The sequence below is a fragment of the Protopterus annectens genome, chromosome 5.part0 (assembly GCF_019279795.1).
Source record: "Protopterus annectens isolate FY-2018-M chromosome 5.part0, PAN1.0, whole genome shotgun sequence".
In the NCBI taxonomy this organism is placed as follows: domain Eukaryota; kingdom Metazoa; phylum Chordata; order Ceratodontiformes; family Protopteridae; genus Protopterus; species Protopterus annectens.
The window spans coordinates 232,677,626-232,701,709 of record NC_056735.1 but is presented as its reverse complement, the minus strand read 5'-3'; the positions used below and the strand labels follow the sequence as shown (position 1 = coordinate 232,701,709).

At 39.1% G+C, this 24,084-nt stretch overlaps 1 protein-coding gene across 1 annotated transcript in view; it reads right to left on the bottom strand.

The window, feature by feature from the left end:
- The window catches only part of LOC122802554 (gastrula zinc finger protein XlCGF57.1-like), a 276,153-nt gene extending 254,758 nt beyond the window's left edge, over window positions 1–21,395 (bottom strand). The window contains exon 1 of the mRNA XM_044072215.1: window positions 21,221–21,395. Within this exon, the coding sequence (XP_043928150.1) occupies window positions 21,221–21,232 (12 nt within the window). The 5' untranslated portion in view covers window positions 21,233–21,395. The remainder of the gene's footprint in view (window positions 1–21,220) is intronic.
- Between the last annotated feature and the right edge of the window lie 2,689 nt (window positions 21,396–24,084).

Below are 24,084 nucleotides of genomic sequence, written 5' to 3'. Positions count from 1 at the left end.
AACATTATAAAATAAAGACAACTCAGTTTTCAGAACAACGTGATAATGATGCACTGCTTAGTACCAGGTACGCAGGGTTCAAACTTTAAGTGGTATACCAATTATCAAGCTATGTATTCAGTGAAGTGTAAACATAAATATATTACTACTTCGGAAAATATAACTTCAACATTAGATAATACTCTAAGAAAAAAAATTGATCAAAATAAATACAATTCCTTAGCTGAAGATCAGCACCAAATCAAAACTCTGCATGTGCCCAATCACTGGCAGAATGGGGTGCCATCATATTTTACCAAATCATTTATTGAACAATATTGCCTCAATAAGTGAGGATGGGGTGCTTCATACCCATCCACAAGTTACAAAGTCAGTTTTTTTACAAGACATGTCGACATACAGTTCTAGTAACCCAAGTAATAATTTACAAGATGTCACCCATTTCCTGAATTATTCAACTCCCAGGTTTCTCCTTTAGTCAGTTGAAAAAAAATTCTCCATATAAGAAGTTGAAGATGTTATTTTTTTTACCCTAAAGCCTGCTCAAGCATTCGGTCCTGATGGCTTTGATGCATTGTTTTATAAAAATGTTCAGAAATTAGATAGCTCTTATACTAATGCAACTCTTATTTCACATTAAGCTGTAGGATATCACTAATAAATAAGTGGGAGCAGCTTAGAGTTTAACTCAGGCCTCCAGCGTTGCACTGCAGTCTTTATGAAAACAAAATAAAAAACATTAAAATATGAGGGTACTTAAGTATTAGCTGGGCACCTTGTCTGCCAAGTTTCTCTACCTATTACATCTGCTGTAAACCATACTTAATCAAATTATAACACACACACACACACACACACACAATAAAACTGCACTCTCTATAGTCAATATATTGTTGAAGTACTTCATGGTTTTTGCAGTGCCTATTGAGTGTCCCTTCCAGGAATGCATCACTCTGTGAAAAATGTCTTCCCCCTAAACCACACCAAACGTTTTACTCTATATTCTGTAGTTTTCAAGCATATTTTCTCTGAATAATGCTATCCACTTATAACCTATATTTTCCAGTTCTGTGGCAGCACATAAAATATCTCTACTGTATCATAACAACTTATTTTAGTTATAAATGCCTCCACACCAATTTCATTGCCCTTCTTTGAACATCTGTATCTTCTTTATATCTCTCTAAAAAATGCCCTCTGGCATATAGCAAGTACTTCAAATACATGCTCACTGCATTGAGGGATAAAAAATGCTTATTTACTTATTTAAAAAGAATAACCACTATTGTTAAATATGTCAGTAGGTCGTGTTCTCCTTACTATTCTCTGGCATTCCTTACCCCAACCCTGTCTGGCAGTTAGTCAAAAAATAAGTAAAGTGAAAATTAATATAAGAAAAAAACAGAACTCATTACTACTTTCTCACGCTCCCTGTCACATACCTTCTTATTGCCTTGTCAGATAATCCCTCCCAGCAAGCTGCCATTTTAAAAGAAAATGAGGGTTAGTTCTAATGCTATGATTTTGGGGGATAAGATGGGGGAAACAGGTGCAAATTCTGAGTGAAGGGGTTGGCTGCTCCAACAAACACTACAGAGACACTGATAATGATAACAGAGGGTGGGAGAGGACAATACCTGGCTACAAGGTGTAAAGAAAGACACAGTAGGTAAACTGGGGCAGAGATAGCAGTCTGTATAAGTGACTGGGCCAAGGGTGAAGTGGAGAAAATGTCCATGAAAGAGAAAGAAAAAATATGTAATATAAACCCACACTCAATCAGAACTGAAGAAAGGCAGAGTAATGAACAATATGTGCAGGCTACTGGCTACAGAAAATAAGGAATATGACTTACTGACAAGAAGAATGAGGGGTAGGAAGGGAAGGCAATAGTGATCACTGAGAACATGAGGTCACCGATAGCAGACTAATGTATTTTAAGCACCAAGACTGAGACAGAGCTGACTGCTGTAAACATCCTGGATGGCAAAGGCTTCTGTTGGCTAATACAGTGAAGCACATGGAGAACCCTTAGGAGAGAATAGAGTGGGGGGATGAAGTTTAAAAAACACTGCTTGCAAACAGTGATTCTACAATAGTATGGTTCAAGACAGATTTCCCCAAACATGAGCCACTTACTAAAAGACTAGTTAATGCAAGACGACAGGGGCTAAATTGTAGTATGTTAAACAAACTCAAGGGAGGAAAACTAGGGCATTGAAGGGAAATAGACAGGGAGAAAAAACATTTTAGTAAAGAGCAAATAGGGTCTAAAAGGTGTTACAGGAAAAGGGATGAGTAGGAAATGCAAAGGAGAAAAAAAGAATCCACTTCAGTTTATTAGGGTAGTCAAGCAACAAAAGGAAATAAAATACGACATGTCAGCACAGGATAGAGATGTGAATATTTTGATAAACATAAGACATCCGGAAAGATGAAAAAAGGTGAAGGCCAAGATGGAAAAAATAACCTGCAATAAGGAAAAGGCAACAGAACAACATTTTTGTAAGTATATTGTAGAAAAGAAGTTGGCAGGACAGAACTAATTAAGTAGGTTAGTGAGGGGAAAGGAGAGAAGTGAATTCATGATATAAATGAGCTCTTTGCTTCAGTGGTGATAAAGAAACACAAAGGCAGAATTTCTGTATGGGAAGGTCAGTGAAGGAGAAGGATACAAAGCACTGATAAGGTATGGCAACAGCTTGCCAAACTTAAAGACAAAGCCCTGGGGACTGGATGCCATTTAGAGTTCTCAAGTACCTAAAAGATGTAATGTTTGAATTCCTGATAGACATTTCACTTCTCATAGAGCAGAAGGGATAATACAGACAACTGGAAGACAGCTGCAATGATCAGTATATTTGAAAGTGTTTGTAAAATCAACCATATGAATAACATACCTGTAACTGTGATACTAGTAGCCAGGAAACTGCAAGAGAAGAATCTGAAGCAGGGGCTGGTACTGCTCCTGAGCAACCGCTTCTTACAACACTTGACTCAGTAAAGTTTTGGAGACAAGAAGTCTTGTGAGGAAAAATTGATGACTGCATGATGCAGAGATGAAGCCTTGACTGTGACTCAGATAACCCAACATCTTCTAGCCACTTAAAATTTGGATAATTCAGCTACAGGGAATGGGACCCCTCATGACAGCTTACCATCCTGGGGAGATGAAGCCCCAGGCTGCTGAAACACTGATACATGGAGGAGAGAGTATAAAAAGCATGCAATGCATTGACAGCCATATATACCCTGATCTGCCAAGCAAAGTATCAATGTATAATGATGAATGCACATCACTGAGCCGGCAACGCAGTTCCCACTTCAAGACACCAAGAAAATCAGAGCTGCATACAAAAGTTGAAAAATGCCTGATCCTTGCTAGATGACATTGATAATCTCCAGCTATGCCTTCCTCACCTCAAGTCCCCTAATGCCAGAACAGAAGAGGAATGACTAAATCAAAATGGGGAAATAGGAGCATGTGGTCACAAAAATAGAAGAAAAAGTAGCAAGCTAGTTAATTACTTTGCTACTAACCAGGTAAGCTGACTGGCCAATTAACTCTTTTCTACCACAATCTGGCATCATAGATGAACAGAATTTACAGAGCAGACACTCCTGCACATATGAGTATAAACACATATACTACATTTAAGTGCATATCACAATGGTTACAGTATCATGTGAATAGGAAAGTCAGCCACAGTCCTATAACACTTTAATGACAAACCCATGAAATATTTATAAGGGAATATTCACAAGAGCTTTACAATACAATGTACATAATGTTTACAGTTCAAGTAAATACCTGGTTCCTCTTAATACAATTTTCAAAGTAAGTAATTTCATACCTGTAGGCCAGTACATATTGATGAAATTTACTAAACATTGTGTTTCCAGCATTTGCATGTACTCACAGGTGCAACTTCATCTAGGTTTGAACATTTTCAGGTATGCAATTCCAAGATGTTGACCCAATTTTTACTAAAACTTTCACCTATACTCGGCCCATATGATGGTCTTGTTAGCAGAAGTGAAACACCATTACAATTTCTGACTATGGTGTATTCTTGACCACTAACTTACTGCGTAAGGGTGTGCACTGTTGTAAGTTTTAATTTTTTTGTGCACGAGGATAGCTCTGCTACTGACTGGTAGATGATGAAACCTGTTTAGCAGCTCACAGAGGTGAGTCAATGGACTTGCAAGGTAAGCAAAGTGATACATTTATTAAGATTTGTTTTATAGTGTATATTACATGCTGAGAGGAGCTGTCAGTCCATATTCTACTGTGGACATAAACACATGCCTTGCAATGGCTAGGTATGCCTCGTGTCTTGGGAAAACTTTTGTGAGAAAGTTTTTAGTGTGCCACTGAGTCAAGGTGCAGTTTAAATGAAATGGAAGGACCAAGAATGAGGCCAAGGTATTTTTGTTGTCACTATGGGAGGGATGTTGCTTAAATTATCCCCCAGAGTAAGTTTATTTTTAATACTGTTTGTCCAAGGGGAAGTATAGCACCACCTGACTTTTCTGAGTCGGAGCAAACAGCATCTCAGCTGATCATTTTTTCTAGTTCCGTTACTGACCTAAAGACAATTAATAGTACATTGTCAGCATACTGCATTAGTCAAAAGTGAAATGTTTGTAAACATATCACTAATTAAAGTGAAAAAGCAGTGGGCCTAATAATGAATTGTTCTTATGTCGCAGCAAAGGCCAGATTTACCTGGAAGGTTCAATTCTGTAACTCCTAATCCAGGTAATACCATAAGTCAAGGTTAAATTTGTCTAGTTTACTAAGATGAAGGGACTGTTTTACAATTTTGAATGCTCTGGTCACATCTTTAATTAAACCAGTTGTAATATGTCCATTGTTTAGGTTGTGTTAGATTTTACTGGTTGCCATATAAAGTGCAATTATATTTCCAAAGCCTTTTTGAAAGCTACAATGAGCATCACATAGCAAACCGTTTTTACATATGTGATTAAATATTTAGTCAGATATTTAGTTTTTTTAAATATTTTCAGAACAGATGTAAATTGGCAATGTGATGGCGGAGCAGGACTTGGATTTTGGCTAAATTATCAAAACCGCATATCTGAAAAGGACAAGAATTTTACCTGGCGTTAATGACAAATTAAATATGTATGCTAGTAGTTTGTCAACAAACTTTGCCGTCATTCCCATGAACTCGGGATGTAGCTTACTTGGTCTGAAACCTGTTTATGACCAGCTTTAAAGAGGTTTTGAACTTCCTTTGGTTCAATTTGAAGTAGAATGTGGGGCTGATTTTGGCTAAAGATTATTTCTATGAAGGAAAAGTGTGTACGAGTAGTAGCCATTTAAGTCCAGATAGTAATTAGTGAAGTCAGTGTTACTCTTCTTATGTGCATTAAGAAATCGTTGAGGCTTGGGTGTTTAAGTTTAATGTTCCTGGCATCCACCTGATGTATTTGTATACAATAAACTACTTAAACGAACTGACTGACTGACTACATACTTGCATGCTCAAACTCTGGCTACTCACTCAAAATGGCACTGTTGCTTGCGCGTGCTCAGTACTTGTATGCATTGCTGACTCACTGGAAAGCTTCTTAAAGGTATATCACACACACTGATCTACAGCCTCCCTCTTTACTGAGCTATCTCATATAAATAATGGCATTGTAATAGGCATAGAATTAAACAAACACTAATTAACAAAAACAGTCATATACAGGTTGCCATGTATCTGAAAGTAGGTTTTGAGATACAACCTGATCTCATGACATAATAGTTAGGACTGGGTTTAGCAACAGGGACAGTCACTGGGGAATGTTCTGCTTGAGGAGTATCAGGGATTTTCTCAGGAATGGGGATTGCTGACGGAATGTGCTCTGGAACAGGAACATTGGACAAGGCACTCTGAGAACTAGAGTCTCTGTCACAAGCAAGATGCTGCAACACGGGTTCAGACACGGGTAACAAATGCTTCCGTCTTCATCTGAATTCCATTCCTTGTGATTCTACAATGTACAATTTTGGCTCTTGACACAAACGTTTCACAAATCTGATGCGATCAAAACCTTTTGATGTCTGCATTCTCATTACCTCCCCTTTCTGTAAGGAACGGAGCAGTTTGCTGGTTTTATCATAGTAAGACTTCTGGGACAAACACTTTGTCAACAGTTGAGCTTTTACTGCTTTGTTGTTCTTAGCACATCGAACCGACTGGTAGCGTGGTTTTGATATGTCTCGACATAAGTCTCTGCACAGGTGAATCAAGAGGTTTATCAAGAGGAATGTTTCTAAGATTTAACAAGTTGAGAAGAACATAAGTATTGTCACATCAGGACTTCTCTAACAGCTGTTTTGCACTTTGAACTGCAAGTTCAGCCAAGCCATTTGACTGAGGGTATTCAGGACTACTCGTAATATGAACAAGTCCCACACTTCTGCAAATTTCTTGAATTGCTGACTAGTAATCTGTACACCATTGTCAGAAATAACTGTGCGAACTACCATGGACAGAAAAATATTGCTTCAACTTAGTAATAACAGTATTGGAAGTTAGGTTGGGAAGCAAGTCAATCTTGAAAAAATTTGAATAAGAGTCTACTAACTGTGACCATTCCACTCAAAGATATCTGTGGCTAATGTCAACCAAGGTAGCTCAAGAATCTAGATTAACTGAAGTGATTCTTTCTGTTAATGCAGCTTTGTATTATTACATACTGAACAAGATGAACTCAGTATCTCTTCTTTTGATAGAATCAGTTCCCGGATGACCACAATGCAAAATCTGAATGAATTCTTGTTACAAGGACATTGGAACAATCAGTTTAGAACCTTACATGATGATACCATTGTCTGACAAAATCTCATCGCTGTATGGAAAATGAGGTTGCACTTCCACTGGTAGACGATTGCTTTGAAGGCCATCCTCGAATGATAAAGTGGTTTAGCTTCTGGGGAATTGGCTCTTAAGCTGTGTGTGAGGTCTGAGCTCATCAAGATGTGTGGAATAAAAATTTCTCACTTCCATGACCTCAAAATCAAGTTGCTCACTGTTATGCTGTTCTGTGTTTTTTTTCTGGGCGATCTGGATAAGGTATCAGCAAGATAAAGAAGTTTGCCTTTTGTGTAAACAAGAGTGAAACTGTACTTTTATAGTTTGAGCATCATGTTGCAGTCTGGCAGGAGCTGTATGCCTAGGCTTTCTCAAAATAATAACTAGAGGTCGGTGGTCAGTTTCAATCTGGATAGGTTGATCATAAATATAAACATGGAACTTCGAACATGCAAACACAATTGCCAAGAGCTCTTTCTCAATCTGGCATACTGCATCTTGGTGTGGATAAGAGTTCACGATGCACAGGCTACTGGTCTTCCCTCTTGAAGAATGACTGCACACAGACCAAATTTAGAAGCATCACCAGAAAGAGTAACTGGTTTGTGAACATAGTAGCGGAGAGTAGGTGGGTTTGCAATTTTCTGTTTCAGGACATCAAATACTCTTTGGTGCTCTTCTGACTATAACTAAATTACATCTTTGCATGTCAGCTCTCTGATCGGTGCTGAAAGTTGGCTTAAATCTGGAATGAACTTGCCTAGACCATACCAAGAAATCATTGTAGGGCTTGCACATTGCCTGGAGCTGACATCTCAAAAATTGCTGTTTGGAAGGATCTGGTCATAAGCCTGAACTGGTAAATATGTCACCAACATAAGTAACTTCTTGTAGCCTGAACTTACACTTCTGAGGATACAACTTAAGATTCACTTCACATGCTCTTTCCAGATCTTTCTTGAGGCTTCTGTCATGTTTGACTTCACCATTGCCTCCTACTAGAACATAATCTACTATAATATCACAGGGATAACAGAAAAAAAAATTGCTCCATTGCACGCTGAAAGACTTCACTGGCAGAATTTATTCTAAATGGCATTCTCAGAAATCTGTATCTTCCAAATGGTGTACCAAACGTGGTTAACAAAGAAGATTTTCAGTCAAGCAAAATTTGACAAAATGAACTCTTTGCATCTAAGACAGAAAAAACAGTGGCATTTGGCATGAGGGCAGCAACCTGTTTAACTGTGCATATTGGATGGTAAGGTCTTTTTAACCCTTTGCTCAGATCTCTTGGATCAACACATATTCTGATATGATCTGAGCTTTTCTTATGAGCTACTACCATAGAGGATACCCATTCAGTAGGTTATTTTACTGGATAAATTACTCCTAGCTGCACTATTTTGTCTAGCTCGGCTTTAACTCTGCTCTGCATAGCTACTGGAACTTTCCTTGCTGGTCTGATAACTGGGCTGACTTCTGGGTCTAACTTCATAGAGTAGACAACTGGAAGTTTGCCTACATATTTGTCTGCAAAAATATCAGCATACAGAAAAAATAGTTTGGATGAAATTTGAGCTGTGGTCATGCAGGCTTATGTGGTGAACTTCTATATTAAGTAAAAGCTGTCCCATTTTCAAACTGTCTCTGAGGCCTAAAAATGACTGCATGTGTCTCTTGACTACGAAAAACTGCAAGTCATAGCTGCTCCCAGTAGAGTAATATGAAAGCATTACTGAGCCTTCGGTTTGAATCTCTTCACCACAAAAAGCAACAAGCTTCGCACACTTTGTCAAATGAAGTTGTTCTGCAGCTTTTACTCTAGTAAATGTCTCTGCTGACATAGCATCGCACTTTGAGCCAATAACTACTTTGAGCTTTATGGGACTCTCATTAATCCAAACAGTACAATAGATTTCATTCTTTGCCCGCATATTTACTGCACTGACCTGCTTCACCAAGCACAGACACACCATCAACATAAAATGTAGGGTTGAAGCTTTCTAATTGATCAACTTGGCTCTTGGAATACCTTCTTTTAATAAAAAAGAACGTGCCTTATTTGATTTACAAAACCTTTTGAAATGATTCCACTTATTGCAAGAATGAAACTGCTGACCAAAAGCTAAGCACTTTTGTCTTTTGGGGTGGTGATTTCCACCACAAGTACAACAGTCGACTATGAAGCTAGGTGGGGGCACATGTTTTGACTTTGCTGACTCACCCTTATGGTTCACTGGGCATGCTCTGGAATTTGCTGGAAAGACTAGGGGTTTCCCAGGGACTGTTACAGGACCTGCAGTAGCTGCCATGTGCTTGGGCCTGTTTCTGTTAAATACGTGCTGCATACTAGCAGCATGAGCTTTGTCACTATGCCTTCTACAGCTATTCTCATTTGTAAGCATATGTGTGTGCTTTTCTGTAAGCTCGTACATCCGACTCAAAGCAAAATCTTTCTCACTGTGTCATTATTAATACAACACACAAGCCTGTCCTTTATCAAATCAACAAATCTGCACATTTTACCCTTATTTCTCACGTCAGTTATACATACTGCAAAAGTTTCACCAGGCTTTTGATCCCTTGTGTAAAAAAAATAACCTTTCCATTGTAACATTCATTTGAGAGTTGCACATTTCTCTAAATTTACATTTTAAGCATTGTGGGTCTTCCCTGTTTCAGCCAGTACCACTATATAGCAGTCTTCTCCCTCTGCTGCAAATACAGCAGGTGCATACACAAATGAACACTCTCTTTCAATGGCCTCTGAATCAGCTAAGTTAAGCAGAATAAATGCTTTTGTATACGTGTCTTTGTCAGAAAAAACAGCCTGTATAGAAAATATATTCCTGCTCAAACACTCTCCAGTTTTCTACAATACTGTTATCAAATACAAGCAATGCGGGTCTGCAAAAGCCTTCTGTCTTGCTCACAGATTATAGTACAACACAATGCAAAATGGCCCCTGTAATTATGTACGAACATTCACACACACCAGGTACTTGTAATAATAATCAAATACACAACAAACTCTTTGAAATACTGCACTCTGCGAAATATGCTTTGGAATAACTGTACTTTGTGAAATATTCTTTGAAATTACTGTACTTTGCGAAATAACTGCACTGTAATTCTGCACACACTTGCAAACACTGCAAACTTCGGACATTCTGAACAGCTTTAGTTAATATGAAAAAGTAGCACAAAGCGAAAAAATATAGTTGTTTTCCCTTTTTGTACATTTTATGGGATAACGGATATTGTTTCGAACATTTTTGTAATTATTCTGAATAATTTTATCAATATGTCACAGTTTCAGGCATTTCATTTAATAAGAAATTCATTTTGAGCATGTTGAGTGCTTTGTTCTACATTTGTAGCAAAAGAAATCGTTTAAGCAAGTTTTAGTACCTGGAATTTGTTTTTGACCAGTTTTGCAAGTCGTTTGAACAGTAGAGATGATCCACTCTTGTATATTCCTCCAACTTTAACCGGTTGCCTCATGGCTGTAATTCTGGATCCCATTCTGACACCATGTCGCTCTTCTTATCTGCATTAAGAAGAAGGCATTGAGGCCTGGGTGTTCGTTTAAGTAGTTTATTGTATACAAATACATCAAGATGTGTAGCAGGAACATTAAACTTAAATGAACTATCTAACTGACTGGCTACATACTTGCATGCTCACACTCTGGCTGCTCACTCAAAATGGCACTGTTGCTTGCACGTGCTCAGTACTTATATGCATTGCTGACTCACTGGAAAGCTTCTTAGAGGTATATCACACACTCTGATTTACAGTTAGTAAGGTTGGTAAATACTACTTGAATTTATCTTCTGTCAGCAGCTGCACAGATAAATTGTTTTAATTGTTTTGACAGGATTATAGAGATGTGGCTAGTTAAATGTTTACTGGATTTCCAGAAATGTTTGTGTGATGCCACAAGATCCAACTGCCTATTTCTTAAATATGTTACCTTTGCTTGTTTTTCCAAGCAAGCTCCAACAGAAAATGATGGAAAGGCAAGCCTACAAATTATAGCTGAAAGTATGGGTAGCCAGACTCGGGCACTATCTGCTTGCCAAAGCACAGTACCATCCAAAGTGGTTTATCAGCAATTTATGTCTAAGCAGGAATGGCTAGGTTTACTGACTTTGCATCTAGAATTGTAGACTGTCACTGAAGGCAGAAAAACCCAGAGTTACTATATATATGAAGTTGCATATGTTTGAAAAAGTATTTATTGCACCTTAGCAATGATAAAATGGATGGGATAGCTTTTTGGGGGGGATTTGGAGCAATTACCTTTGTTCTTAAATTGGGCTGAATAAAGATGAAAGTATAGTTAATCTACTAATGATACACGCATACCTTACTCAGAACAAAATCTGCCATTGCAATCACATTGGATAAAACCCTGTTCGTGGTGTAGAAGGCTGGAGCCCTTACTATAACCTAGACAACCCATGAACAACTAGGGATGTGCTGTAATTACAGGACAGATCATTGATAAAACTATGGCAGCTGTGGGAGGTGGAGCTCCCTGATGGTTAGTGTGTGCGTTTGTGTGGGGCAACAGCTCAATCCTGTTAAGGAAACTCCAAAAAATTTTCCCTAGTGTGCATAGTCAGAGTATATGACAGGCTGCTTCTCTCCACCTTCCCTATCCACCCGTCAATGCTGCAGTCCCAGTCTTGGAGATATTATCGTGGACAATAAGAAAAACATAGTGCAGCCAGGCAGCTGATGGTCACCTGGGGGCAAGCAATTGGGGAAGGAATACAGGAAAGCACATCAGAGAAACCAGGCAGCCATGATGGTGTTTTGCTCTTACTGGTGTTCTGAAAATTTTTTCATATTATGGCCCAACCTCCTGAAGTGGGGACAGAAGCATTTGTATCACTGCAAGAACTGCTTATACTCCCTTGTCCACGTACGACTGCTTTCCCCATGCACTGACAGGGGCTATCATCACTGCCTTTGGTGACCATGCCTGCATCTTCCCAGCAGTGGCTAACTGCATCATGACAGCCATTCAGTATCCAGCAGAGGTCCTATTATCAGAGCAGTGTTAAACACTAGGTGGGAACCACAGTCTCACCTCCTCCTAGAATGGACAGACACCATCCTCCCTGCCCAAGCCAAATTTGTGTCACCTGGGCTATAGACAGGGCTTTATCCCTCTATGCCACTAGCACAATCTAGCTTCTCGCCTTTTGCAGCAAAATTATGTAACACGAGATAACCTTGTTACTTCTACCTTTATACTATTGCATGCTTTTCATTTCTATCATAGTTCTTTCTTAAATATGCAAAAATACATGTTCTTCCTTCTAGATCTTTTCCAATGTTTGTTACAAATGCATTAAAAAGAACTTGTACCAAATTCCAGACTACCTTTAATCACAATGAACTACATTTGCAATTAGAATTACCATTTTGTCCTACTATCCATTTATTAATTTACCCTTTCTTACACTGTGTGTGTGTGTGTGTGTGTGTGTGTGTGTGTGTGTGTGTGTGTGTGTGTGTGTGTGTGTGTGTGTGTGTGTGTGTGTCACTTCAACATATTTTGCTGAAGTCCTGTTAGTGCACATCTGTCGCCCCTCACTGATCAGTCCAGATCTGCAATCATAGGACTGCATACATTTCTGCTGACCTTACCAGATCCAAACATACTGAAAGTTTTAAAATATGGAGAAAAAGAAGACTAAGGTAACAACCGTGCTTACTTTAGCAGAAGTGTTTCAGTATGAAATGGGAATGGAAATCAAAAGGAGAAGAAGACAAAATCAGGTAGCAACTGTGTGTGCCAGGTGAAATGAAACCAAAAGAAGAACTTCTAATAATGGTGGCCAAACATAATGGACTACATACATATTGGTTTGCAAAGTCCATTGAACATGTGGAAGAAACAGATAAATGCAGGTTCAGTAAATAAAGAACTGGAAACAGTTGCACATCTTGTCGCTGGTTGTCATACACTTATGGCAGGAGGCTGTATACTGAAAGGCACATAAATGTGGCAAGAGTGTCACACTGGGGATTGTACAAATGCTACAATATAGAAGTAGTTCAGAAGCACTGAAACCAGGAGTCACAAAGCATTATATAGAATGATAAAGTTTATATCACATAGGATTGCCCATTACCAACAGTTCAAAAATAGATCTGAGAAAAGCAGCTATAGTAGTCTGTAAAAAAAAATTTAGCACTGATCATTAAAATTGCTACACCTAGTGATTACAACATCTTATGTACAGAGAGACACAAAGTCATAAAATACCAGGATTTGTAGGCAGTAATGAAAGCAAGGTGACAGAAAGATACCCAGATAGTTCCAATAGTCATAGGAGCAGCAGGTCTAACAAAAATAAATTCCAGTTTTACTTAGACATACTACCAGTACATGTTAACTCCATATGTATTACCAAAGGAGTTAATTCTGGCCACATTGCAGGCGCTAACAAGAGCACTTTTGGCTAACATCCAAGATAGAAACAATACTAACTTCATGAACTTTAATTGTAACTTTGACTTAGGAATGGGGACCATTGCCATCATGGTATTTGAAACCCAAAAGACTTGGAGAAATTAAACAGATTAAGTTATACACTATCACACTGGTCTACATATCCAAAATATTTTTCCACCTCTAGAGATACACTGGCAGAAAGGCAAAATAGTTCCACTCTTACTGTATAGTTCCACTCTTACTTCATCCACCACCTCCAAGCTTCATATAACACACTATCCTTCCATGAATCAGTCACAAGCTCTTTTCCTATTTTTTTACAAATCTTGACTCGGCTGCCATGTCTACTAGTACTTCTTTTGAAGTATTTCATCTATGCAAGCATTGCCTCTTTAAGTAATTCAGATGGATACTGCCTTTTATATTTTCTGTGCTCAGTAAGCCGAACTCATTTAATCTTTTTTTAAGTTAATTCCTTTCTTTGTATTCACACACATTCAGTTAACTGTAATGCCTCTCTTGTTCCCTTTGCCTTATTTCCATCCAAAGTTACCTTGGGCTTAAAAGATTGTGTATTTTACTCACAACCCCTAATGGTGTGAGATTTTGCCACACTATCTTACACTGCATTTTTTCAACTAATATAGGTCTCTGCTCTGCACACTTTTGTTCTTTCATATTACATTTTCAAAAACTTTCACAGGCACATTTTTGAAAACCACAATGCCTTCTTTATTCTGACATGGGTATTTACTCCAGGCACATGCTTGATACTTCTAAGAAGGCAGTTCCTTGCTTGCTCATTTCTCTGCTGCAGCTCCATCTAAAGACTTTTCAAAGACAATTGTTTTATTAATTAAACTCTTCACAGTACAGTGTATTTTACTTAATTTTGATTAGACTCTTTAGCCAAGTTTACTGTAAAACATACTATTGTGCCTCTTTACCTAACAGGACTCTGTGATTAACACTTTAGCTATTTTTTCCATTACAATCACTTTAAAAGAGAGTGTGGCTTTCTTATGAAAACACCAACCCCAATTAAACAAATCATTGAGCTCATATACAGAACAGAGCCTTCCATCCCCCATTATATAGTTTATACCTTTAGCAAGTGAAGAAACCCTGACCTCGATTCTTAAATTAAAAATGAGCTGAAAAATAAATGGGAGAGGATTTATCCAGAAACATTGTGCATACAGTGCAAAGCAAAGCAGTGAGATAAATGGCGACATCCATGGAGGGGGTGAGTCAGAGATATATGAAGTAAACTACAGCAAAAATAGTGTGTTACTCAAGGTATGCTAATAACTGCATAATGGCATTCAAAGGAGATGCATCGTGTATGCAGATGAAAAAAAAACAAACATGGTGGAATGATTCAAAACAATAAAATCCAATAAATGTGATCACCAGTGCTCATCTATCTAAATGCCAGGCTTCTTCTGTATACAGAAGCTTCACCTGTGCTAACATGCTAAGAATGCAGGAGCAATAGCTGAATAACAATTGCTAGTGGCAGTAATGGGAGTCAGAATTCATGATGCTAAATGTCACTCCCCTCCTGAAGCACAGACAGATCCACTGGTAACTAACATACCATTATTTCCATGACCAGGATATTGTTGACCACTGCCATGGGAATAGGGACGCCATACAGAAGTTAGTAGACATGTGTCACCCACACATGGAATCAAGGGGGATGCGTGGACTGGCTCTATATTAATTCATCGGCGATACTGTAGTGTACTGGCTCACCGGCAGTTTCGCGCAGGAGTGGGCATGGCCAGGGTGATTGACAAGCCTAAAACCTAGGAAGTGGTAAGGAAATGAGGCATGATTGGCATGCCATGTATATTACCCCGTGCTGACATGTATATAATGAATGTAGATAAGCAGCTCAGTACTATACATTCCTGTGATAGTTTAGTTATTTGTTTGTAATTCTGGTGCACAAGGACCTTCTTCCAGTGAATATAAACAAACAATTACTTTTTCCCTTTGCTTTTGCAGGGGGCAAGCCCCCCTGCACCCCCTTGTAGTCGGTATATTCAAATAGTGGGGGTGTGGGGGGTGCAGCGCCCCCACAAGGGGATGCAGGGGGCTTGATCCCTGCAAAAGCAAAGGGGAAAAAGTAATTGTTTACATTTACTGGGATCTCTTGCACAGTTGATGTAATACGGCGGTTTAGGATTACTAGTAGTAGTTTGTCAATTTGGCAGTTGTATTGCAGCATTTGTTATGCTGAAACAGCTAAGCATGCACTTGATGATTTTTTAAATGGAGTTGAAATTCATCTGTTAAATATAACTGCGATTACTTATCAAAATGAATATTCATGCCGAGGAAGCCACTTCTTTTTTGGTTATTCATAAGTATAGCAGACGTCAACCAGCTGGGGCGGGGTTGGGGAGGCGCTTGCTACTGCGCATCTGGTGAGCCAGTACACTACAATATCACCAATTCATCAAAATAGGTATTCGTCGAATGCATATTCCACAAAAGCAAAACAGCGAAATTCATTGCAGAAAAGCATGTAATTTTTCCCAGGGTTAAGAACCACTCACCCTCTAGCACTCCAGAACACACACTGCACTAAATCAAAACCACACAGGGGGCTGCTCCCCCCACCCCCCCAACTATATATATATATATATATATATATATATATATATATATATATATATATATACACACACACACATATACACACATACCAACACCAATATCGCACTACAGTGGGGAAAAGGGCAAAGTTGTGGTGATGGCCCAGTGGTTCCTAACCCTGGGAAAAATTCTGTTCTTTGCTGTAATGAATTTTGCTGTTTATCCATCAATGAATACATATTTGATGAATACATACATCAAGGAAGTAATATAGACACTCACGGACTGCCCATCCACATGAACAAGCTGATTTCTGTAGCATTCAACATCCTTGCTGCAGAGGCCTTTTAACATCTGATAGAAAACACATCTAGAGTTTTGCAGACATCAGTTTTGTAGATCCTGCATCATTATCCTTGGCATAATGCTGAAGCATGTGGAGCAGTATATATGTTTTGTGCAGACAGCACAGGAGAGAAACAACACTATGTAGGCATTCTAAAACACAGTCAGATTCTCTGGCCCTGGAGGCCTCTGACTGCACCCGCACTGCCATCAAGGCCTTACATGCTCCACCTGCTGTCCAGTACACTTCCACTCTTTCAACAGTCAGGTGGTCTGCAATGCACAAGGTATCATATGCACAATGCCTCTGTACCATCCAGGCAGTTCCAATGATTCCCACAACTATTACCCATGACCTTTACTAGTGTTTTATGTAGGGTGACCTCCCGCATGGTCATCTACTTGGTAGGTACACCCACTGGTGGGAACATAGGTCAGGACATATGGTTTCCATTCAAGCAAGCAGTGACTACATACAACAGTGTCCACTGTTATGTGCTACAGGTGATTCAGGATATGTGTTGGCATCATAGTGGTGACCACCATCTGAAACCTCCAGAATTTGATGAAACTAGCATACTACAATGCACATTTGGAGGGAGGGCATGTAGCCGAATGTGTGTTTGAACTACTCAAGAAAGTATCTAGCACTTTGATTTATCTGGTAATGTGTAGACATAAGACCTGCAGACAGATATTCATGATATGAGCAATGTTGCAGACATGGAATATGCAACTTAAAAACAATGCTGTCAGAGAAGTGTGTTGCAGCACTGGAGGAAGAGTGCCTCCCCACATATAAGGTACAAGCAAACATAATAATGCAGCACTGGCAAAAAAGTAGCACCTAGTCCACAACTATGGGCCAGGACACAGACAACACAAAACAAAGCTGATGCATGTATATCACATTCAGGCTGTGCATTATAGGGTGCTGATTGGCCATGCTATGCATCAAACATTACTCTATCCACAAAGGCAGGGCACTGTCATCATGATTTTCAAATCAAAACAATAACACTACTTTGTGTTTTAGGGGTCATGGGGTGAAGGATGTGGTAGCCACTCCATCAAGTAGCAGATTGAGGAGAGTCAGAGATAGAATTCACCTACTAGGGGACTGGAGCTGTCATGTCACAAACACTGACCATGTGTACTGTGAGGGCCTGTAGTTTTAAGGCTTGATGTATTTCCTCGGCAAGGACAACATGACACTTTGGTAGTGTTTATGGGAACCCTGAAGTGGTGTCCTATGTTGGAAGCCAATGGATGGATAGCATTCACAACCTATACAAGTATTGTACTCTGTTGGCACACACAGGACAAGGATGGTGTTGAACCAGGAGTGGTAATTAGTCACAACCATAAGAACAGTCAATACCCTGGGCTGCTGTGCCCAGGTGTGGCAGTGATACAGTTTCTAGAATGGTGTGTTCTATTTGTGTAAGGCCAGTCTATGACCATCCCTCCTGCATCTGAACCCTTGTACAGCTATGGCTGGTATACTATGCAACTGCATAATGGATGATAGATGCCATCTGTCTCACGGATGCACCAGTGGATGACCTGAGCAGCCACGACGGCTCCAAATCCCTATATGCTGGGTCAGTCTGACGATACTGAAGGTCATCTCACAGTCCATGCAGCTGTTGCATGTCTTTACACACGTCACACACCACTCTCACCATCTTCACCATAATGTGTAAGATGGCTCTCTCTGCTGGGACCACTAATCTGGGCATGCGCAGATTAATACCAAGTATGACACGTATTAGGAAAAGACCTCAAGTCATGGAGGTGACATCCAGCAACACACTTCACTGCTACAGTGTGGGCATGCACAAAGGCAGTGCAGTTAGCAGATGCCATATGCACTGATGACTCCTGTGTGGGCACTTACAGGATAGCCAATGATGTCAGAAGTCTAGTCTGTCCCTCCACTGTCATCTCATATGTGTGACTATGCCAATGTCAACAATGCTGACAGCAACACTTGTTCATCTGACTGCTCCATGTGCACATCACTATCATTATCAGCTACAGATGACCTACTGAAATCAGGCATGTGTCACCCTGTTGTGTTGAACCCTCCACCAGTGGAACCTGTGAAACAATAAACATAGGATGGGTAGGTAGTTACTAGGCTTGTAATGCAGGAGATCACTGAGGACCTAGCCCAAATTCCCAGTTGCACCCAAGCACTGTCTGGATAACCGACTTGCTCAAGGTCACACAGTAGGCAAATGAGGGCTGAGGGACTCAATCCTTGTGCTACAGGAACTACAGAAAACAGCCTTAACCCTCTATGACAACTGCCAGACAAAAAAAACCACTTTGATTTACACTTGCTATCCCCCCCACACACACACACATTTAAGAAAGGCTATCTGTGCTGTTGAATTCAAAGGTTCATAGGCAGTTAATAGGCATGCAGTTCAGGAGGACATTAATGAGCCTAGCCCTAACTCCCAATTGCCCCAAAGCTTTGTCTAGTTAAGTGACTTGTTCAAGGTCATACAGCAAGCAAATCAAGACTGAGGGACTCAAACCCTTCACCACAGGAAGCAGCTCGTTAACAGCTCACAGCCTTAATCCTCTTCACAAACTCCCAAACAAAAGAGATTTGTCCAACATGGGTCTCAGACCCACAACACTGAGACTTGTCTCATGCTCTATCGATTAACTTAGCAAGGCCATAAAAATTATATACGTGACAATGCTGGAACATATGTCTCAACCACCTTTCAACCTATGGCAAAGTTTCTGGAACATGACAGTTCTGTGAACATCTCATGGGCAAATAAATTCCTTGTAGTGCAAAGTGTTACACTTAGAGGCCCAACATACCTGGGGAACACACATGCAGGGGGGCACATGTAGATCAATGCACAATACAGAAATATAATCAATATTACCAACCTGCACCTTCCTCTACAGACACTTGGGTAATTGGCAACAGCTCACCTCCCATATCCAAGCCTTTGCCAAGTCTGAAGGTCCACTCACCTGTCTCAGACAAGGTTGCCAAGAAAGTCCACCTCTGTGAGCAGCTTTTATGTTTATGGTTCACCGTCTGTAGCAGACTTCATCCTTTTGATGTCCTGTGCCTTGGTCACAGCATGCAGTATCATGCTGTTGATCCTTTCCTGCACATGTACTAGTGCCCAATTATAGTCACCCACAGCCCTGATGTCCTGCATCACTACCTGCCACTCCTGATCCTGGAAAAACTTGCCCATCTTACTTTTGCTTAGGATTTGCATGCTGTGTGTGCATGCACATGCATAGGGCCTAAAGTAACACCAGTGAATTTTTCCAGCCATTGCCTCCTCTCTCTTGGACCCTAAAAAGACAAATTCAGGTCACTCAGGTCATCTGCACACGACTGTCCTTGGCTGACCCATATGTATCTGAATTTCACCCCTCAGGTGCCCAACTAAATGTGTGGGGACATACATCAGAAAAACTATAAAATACACACCTAAAGAGCTCATGCCTTGCAAAAACTATCAGCAGGCAGTAATATCTGTACTATGCACTCATCCTTATTGCTTAAACTGTTGAAAATTAAACTTGGTCTCTTCTTTTCTTTATTAGTACTATGTAGCTTTGGCTTGCATTGAAAATAATGTTCAGGTTCAGGCATATTTTAGCAACATATGATTTTTTTTTATTTGAAAGAAAAAGGCTTTTTTGCAATACTTAGTACTTAAGGATAAGCTAAGCTACCCTATCAGAACTACAGAAAGTGTGAACTTTATTATTGAAACAGCTTATTGTACATCTTGACCAAAAGCATCAAGTGTTTGTCTCTAATGAAACTCAATATTACCAGATGTAAATTGCTAGGATGATACAAAATGTATTATTTGTCAAAATTTAATTAATGGACTATCAAATATCAAAAACATTTAAAGAAGAACTCTGTAACTTGTATCTCTGTACCCATGTGCTCCCTGTCTCTCCTTTGTGGTTCTGTGAACAAGTTCAAAACGTGGTTCTGCAACACCACCAGTGATTTAATGATACAGCACTGCTAAATGTAAATTTCTGGTATATAAAACACACAGAGATATATTTTCTTTTTAAAATCAATATAGATATCCCTGTTTTGTTATTTCTTTTCTAAAACAGAAGGCTATATCCAGTGTGGCTCACAATAACTGGTTACTGCATCATGTGTTTTAAATGTTTATTTTTATTTTTTTGTGTTGATAAACTGTAACATAAACTGTACTGTTTTCTGCAAAGTAAAATTTTCAGCTTTACAAGTCAGGACTATCTTGCGAGAATCATTATGTGTAATAACAACAGATAGTTGAAAAAACAAAACTGTACATCAGAAAGCAAAGCAGATACTAAACAAGTATAAAGAATCTTCCACTGGTTTGTATCACCAACCATGTATGCATATAATCTTTTAGGAAAACAGGTTTCACTGCACTTACAAAGGTGTAATCTGCTATGATGTGCAATTTAACTTCAGCTTTAAAATGTTATTACTAATGTTAAACGTCCTGTACACATTTACTGTGGCTTTAAAACTATCAAAACTACAGTGGTTTTGTTTTACAGCAGGTCTTTAGCTTGCTTATACCAGAAGTAAAGCCAGGAATGTTGTATTCACTGACTGCTACTGTTCATTCTTCAGTTCATCCCACTTTGCATATAAAAACACACAATCACTCCAAATGGTGGTTAAAGCTATACATGTATCACTTACAGCTGATGCTCACTGCTAGAATAAAAATAAACTGTTTTCATATAACTTTTGCACAGATCACTGTCAAATGCATTACTTTAGAAAGTTATACAAACTTCTTAATAATACTGTTTACCATAATGCTTATGAGAGATGTGCAGAAAAAAATAATGAGTACAAAACAGTAAACTTCAGTCTACTATTAGCTCCCATCTGTTTCTGTGAATCTTGCACTTAAGGTAAAACTCTTACCTCCAGCTTCATTGTCCTCTGGTCCAAACCATGAAACAGTACTGTTGAGAAAAAATTTAAAAAACAAGAAGAAAACAAGCAATAATGCTCACAAAGGAAAGAAAATCATAAGAAACAGAAGAACACAGTCCTTCTCATACAATCAATCCCCTCCTTTGTGCAGAATCTCTCTCTCTTTCTCTCTCTCCCCGATACCTACACAATAGAGTATTTCCTGTGTCTCACTGTAAAACTACCCCTTTAGAACAGCTAAGTTTGTGTTAATGTTTGGTAGTGAAAAAGAAACGGGGCAGCAAGGGAACTTTCCTGAGGTTATATTTCTTAACTACAACTAATCATATTTCTCAGTGTTTCCTAGGAAATGAGGAAAGAAGCAACAAGCATTCAAATACAATGAAAGTTGCCCTGTTATGTTAAACAGGATTATGCATTCTGTCAACAGTGTGTTTCACAGAAGGATACATTTCTGTACAGGACAGGAAATGAGAGCCAGTCTTCAAGCAGTTTTGCAGACTGCAGCTGGAAAGGATTTCATTTTAAAAAGTGTCACTGTTCATTATGTATATTTTTTGCAACAAAACAGTGAGGATTATAGGCAGTAATGAATAACATACATAGTCTGCAATGAATATACTTCCTTTCATTATAGTTTCTAATTATAAGTAGCATTATATACAACAAATGTATTAATATTTCTGCCCCAATTTAGGGGTTTAATCTGATTATTTTGGTCTTTTGCCTGAGTCTTTTAGTAAATGGTAAGAACTCTTCTAGCAGTGGCCTGTATTCTACTTTAATGTGCTTTTATAGTGGAAATGCTTATGCCAGTATTCTCTAACACTTCATGTTTTCTGCAATATGTTTCATGGAAGGATACTTTGCAGAATTATAATTTTGGAAACAGAAGGGCATTGAAAATCAGTCTAAAAGCAAGGGCAGAAGTGTCATGGTTAGCATTAAGAGTATAAAGCAAATTATAGACTGCGCCCATGAGATTATTGTTGTTTGCATAGTATTAAACATTGCATTTAATAGTTGAAGTGTGTGCGGAGAACAGAAACAACAGGTTTTACAGATATGGGTACAGACACTGCAAGAATGCAGTTCTTTGGCATGATTTCAAGTCCTATTACACCCATCGAAAACAGAGACACACACACACCATTTCTCAGTACTCAGATTGCAAGTTTCATAATGTACAATGCAGAATGTTACTTAAAGCAGTGCTAACCTTTTTCAAGCTTTAATTATATAATAGCTTTCAGTAACTCTCAGTAATCCTATACTATTTACTTGTTAACTGCATAAGCCCAGTAAGTATCACTGCCTCTTTTCAGGAGTGATCTGGGAGCACCGCCCACCTTGTACAGTCACACAGTTTGCAAGAGGAGATTGAATGAATCAAACAAAAGATTACAGAGTGAAGCTTGTTAACAACTCATAGCCTAAACATCTGTGCAAGACAATCAGACTGCATCTGCCGTATAATTTTACTGTTCTTGACCAACAAGGGTTATCACTTATTTTTGGCAATGCCAACATTATATTACATTATGTTCAAGCTATATTATCACCAAGAGGGAGAAACATACACACACATACCATTTTCTGTCTTAAGAAGCATTTGTTTTTTCTGTCAGTAATGACATATCAAGAATAAGTATAGCTGTATAAGAAATTACCATAACAGTAAATGTCTGACTGATCACTTTTGCAGTATTATTAATTAATGGGATATCCTGCCAAGGACAGCTGTACATCTGGCTAACATACCAAAGCCTGAGTGTCCTCCACTCACTCCATATGCCCAGTGTATGACTTCAACCTAGTGGAGCCAAGGGTACAAAAGGGATGTTCGGGCATGAATTAGCTCAGGACTTTCTTGACCCAGACAAGAAAATGAAGCAAAAGAAGAGGCAACTGTTTACATATGTACAAGTAAAAGAAGACAAGGAAAAATAAGGAATCCACCATGGTCCCCAAAACACAGAAGAAAGATGGGGAAGGAGGAGGGGATATAATACTGCAACTGTGATTAGCCAGCAAGTTCTTACAGAATGCCTTTCCTTGACACTGTTGAAGTATTATTAACTGTTGGAAGATTCCCAAAGCTGTCTAAGAAGATAGGGAGGAGGAAACCTGAATATGATTATGGTCCTAAAGATTTAGTAAGACTGACCTACTAAATACTGTTTTAGTTATAGAGAAAATATCAGTCTTGTACTGTTTTGTAAAGGTGTAAATAGAAGACCAAGTAGCTGCTTCAAGAATATATCTCAAATCTAGACTTTAAGAAAGATCTTGAGAAACCTGTAGAGAAGTATGCCCAAATGTCTACTATGGAAGTAGTAACAGAAAGAGATAGTCTTGAATATCCAATAGAAACAGTTTGCTTGGAACAACAGCTCCCAAGGTTTTGTTTTGGAGAAAGAAAAAAAAAAGCTATGCACATCCAGGGAATGCAGCATCCTCTCTCCCTTACTGAGGAAAAGGGTAAAAGTGGACTGCAAACTATGCATAAGCCCATCCTGTGAGGCAACTTGTGATGATTGCCCCTGGCCAAATGAAAGAGAAGGGGGCAACCAATGCTATCTGGGCCAAAAGGGGGTCACCAACAAGATTTCTGGTTTGTCTTTCCTGATCTTTAGAGAGATTATGGATACAAAAGTAAGTGGAGGGTAAGCATAAGGGAACCTCCCATTTCAAGGAAATGACATAGCACCTGTTCTCCAAGCTTGAGGGCATAGTAGTCTTTAAGAAAACCGTCTGTTGTATATAGAGACAAAAAGATCTATCTGTGGAGTACCCCACCGATGGGCAATGTCCATAAAAGACCTCTCTGTTTAGCATCCATTTGTAAGGGA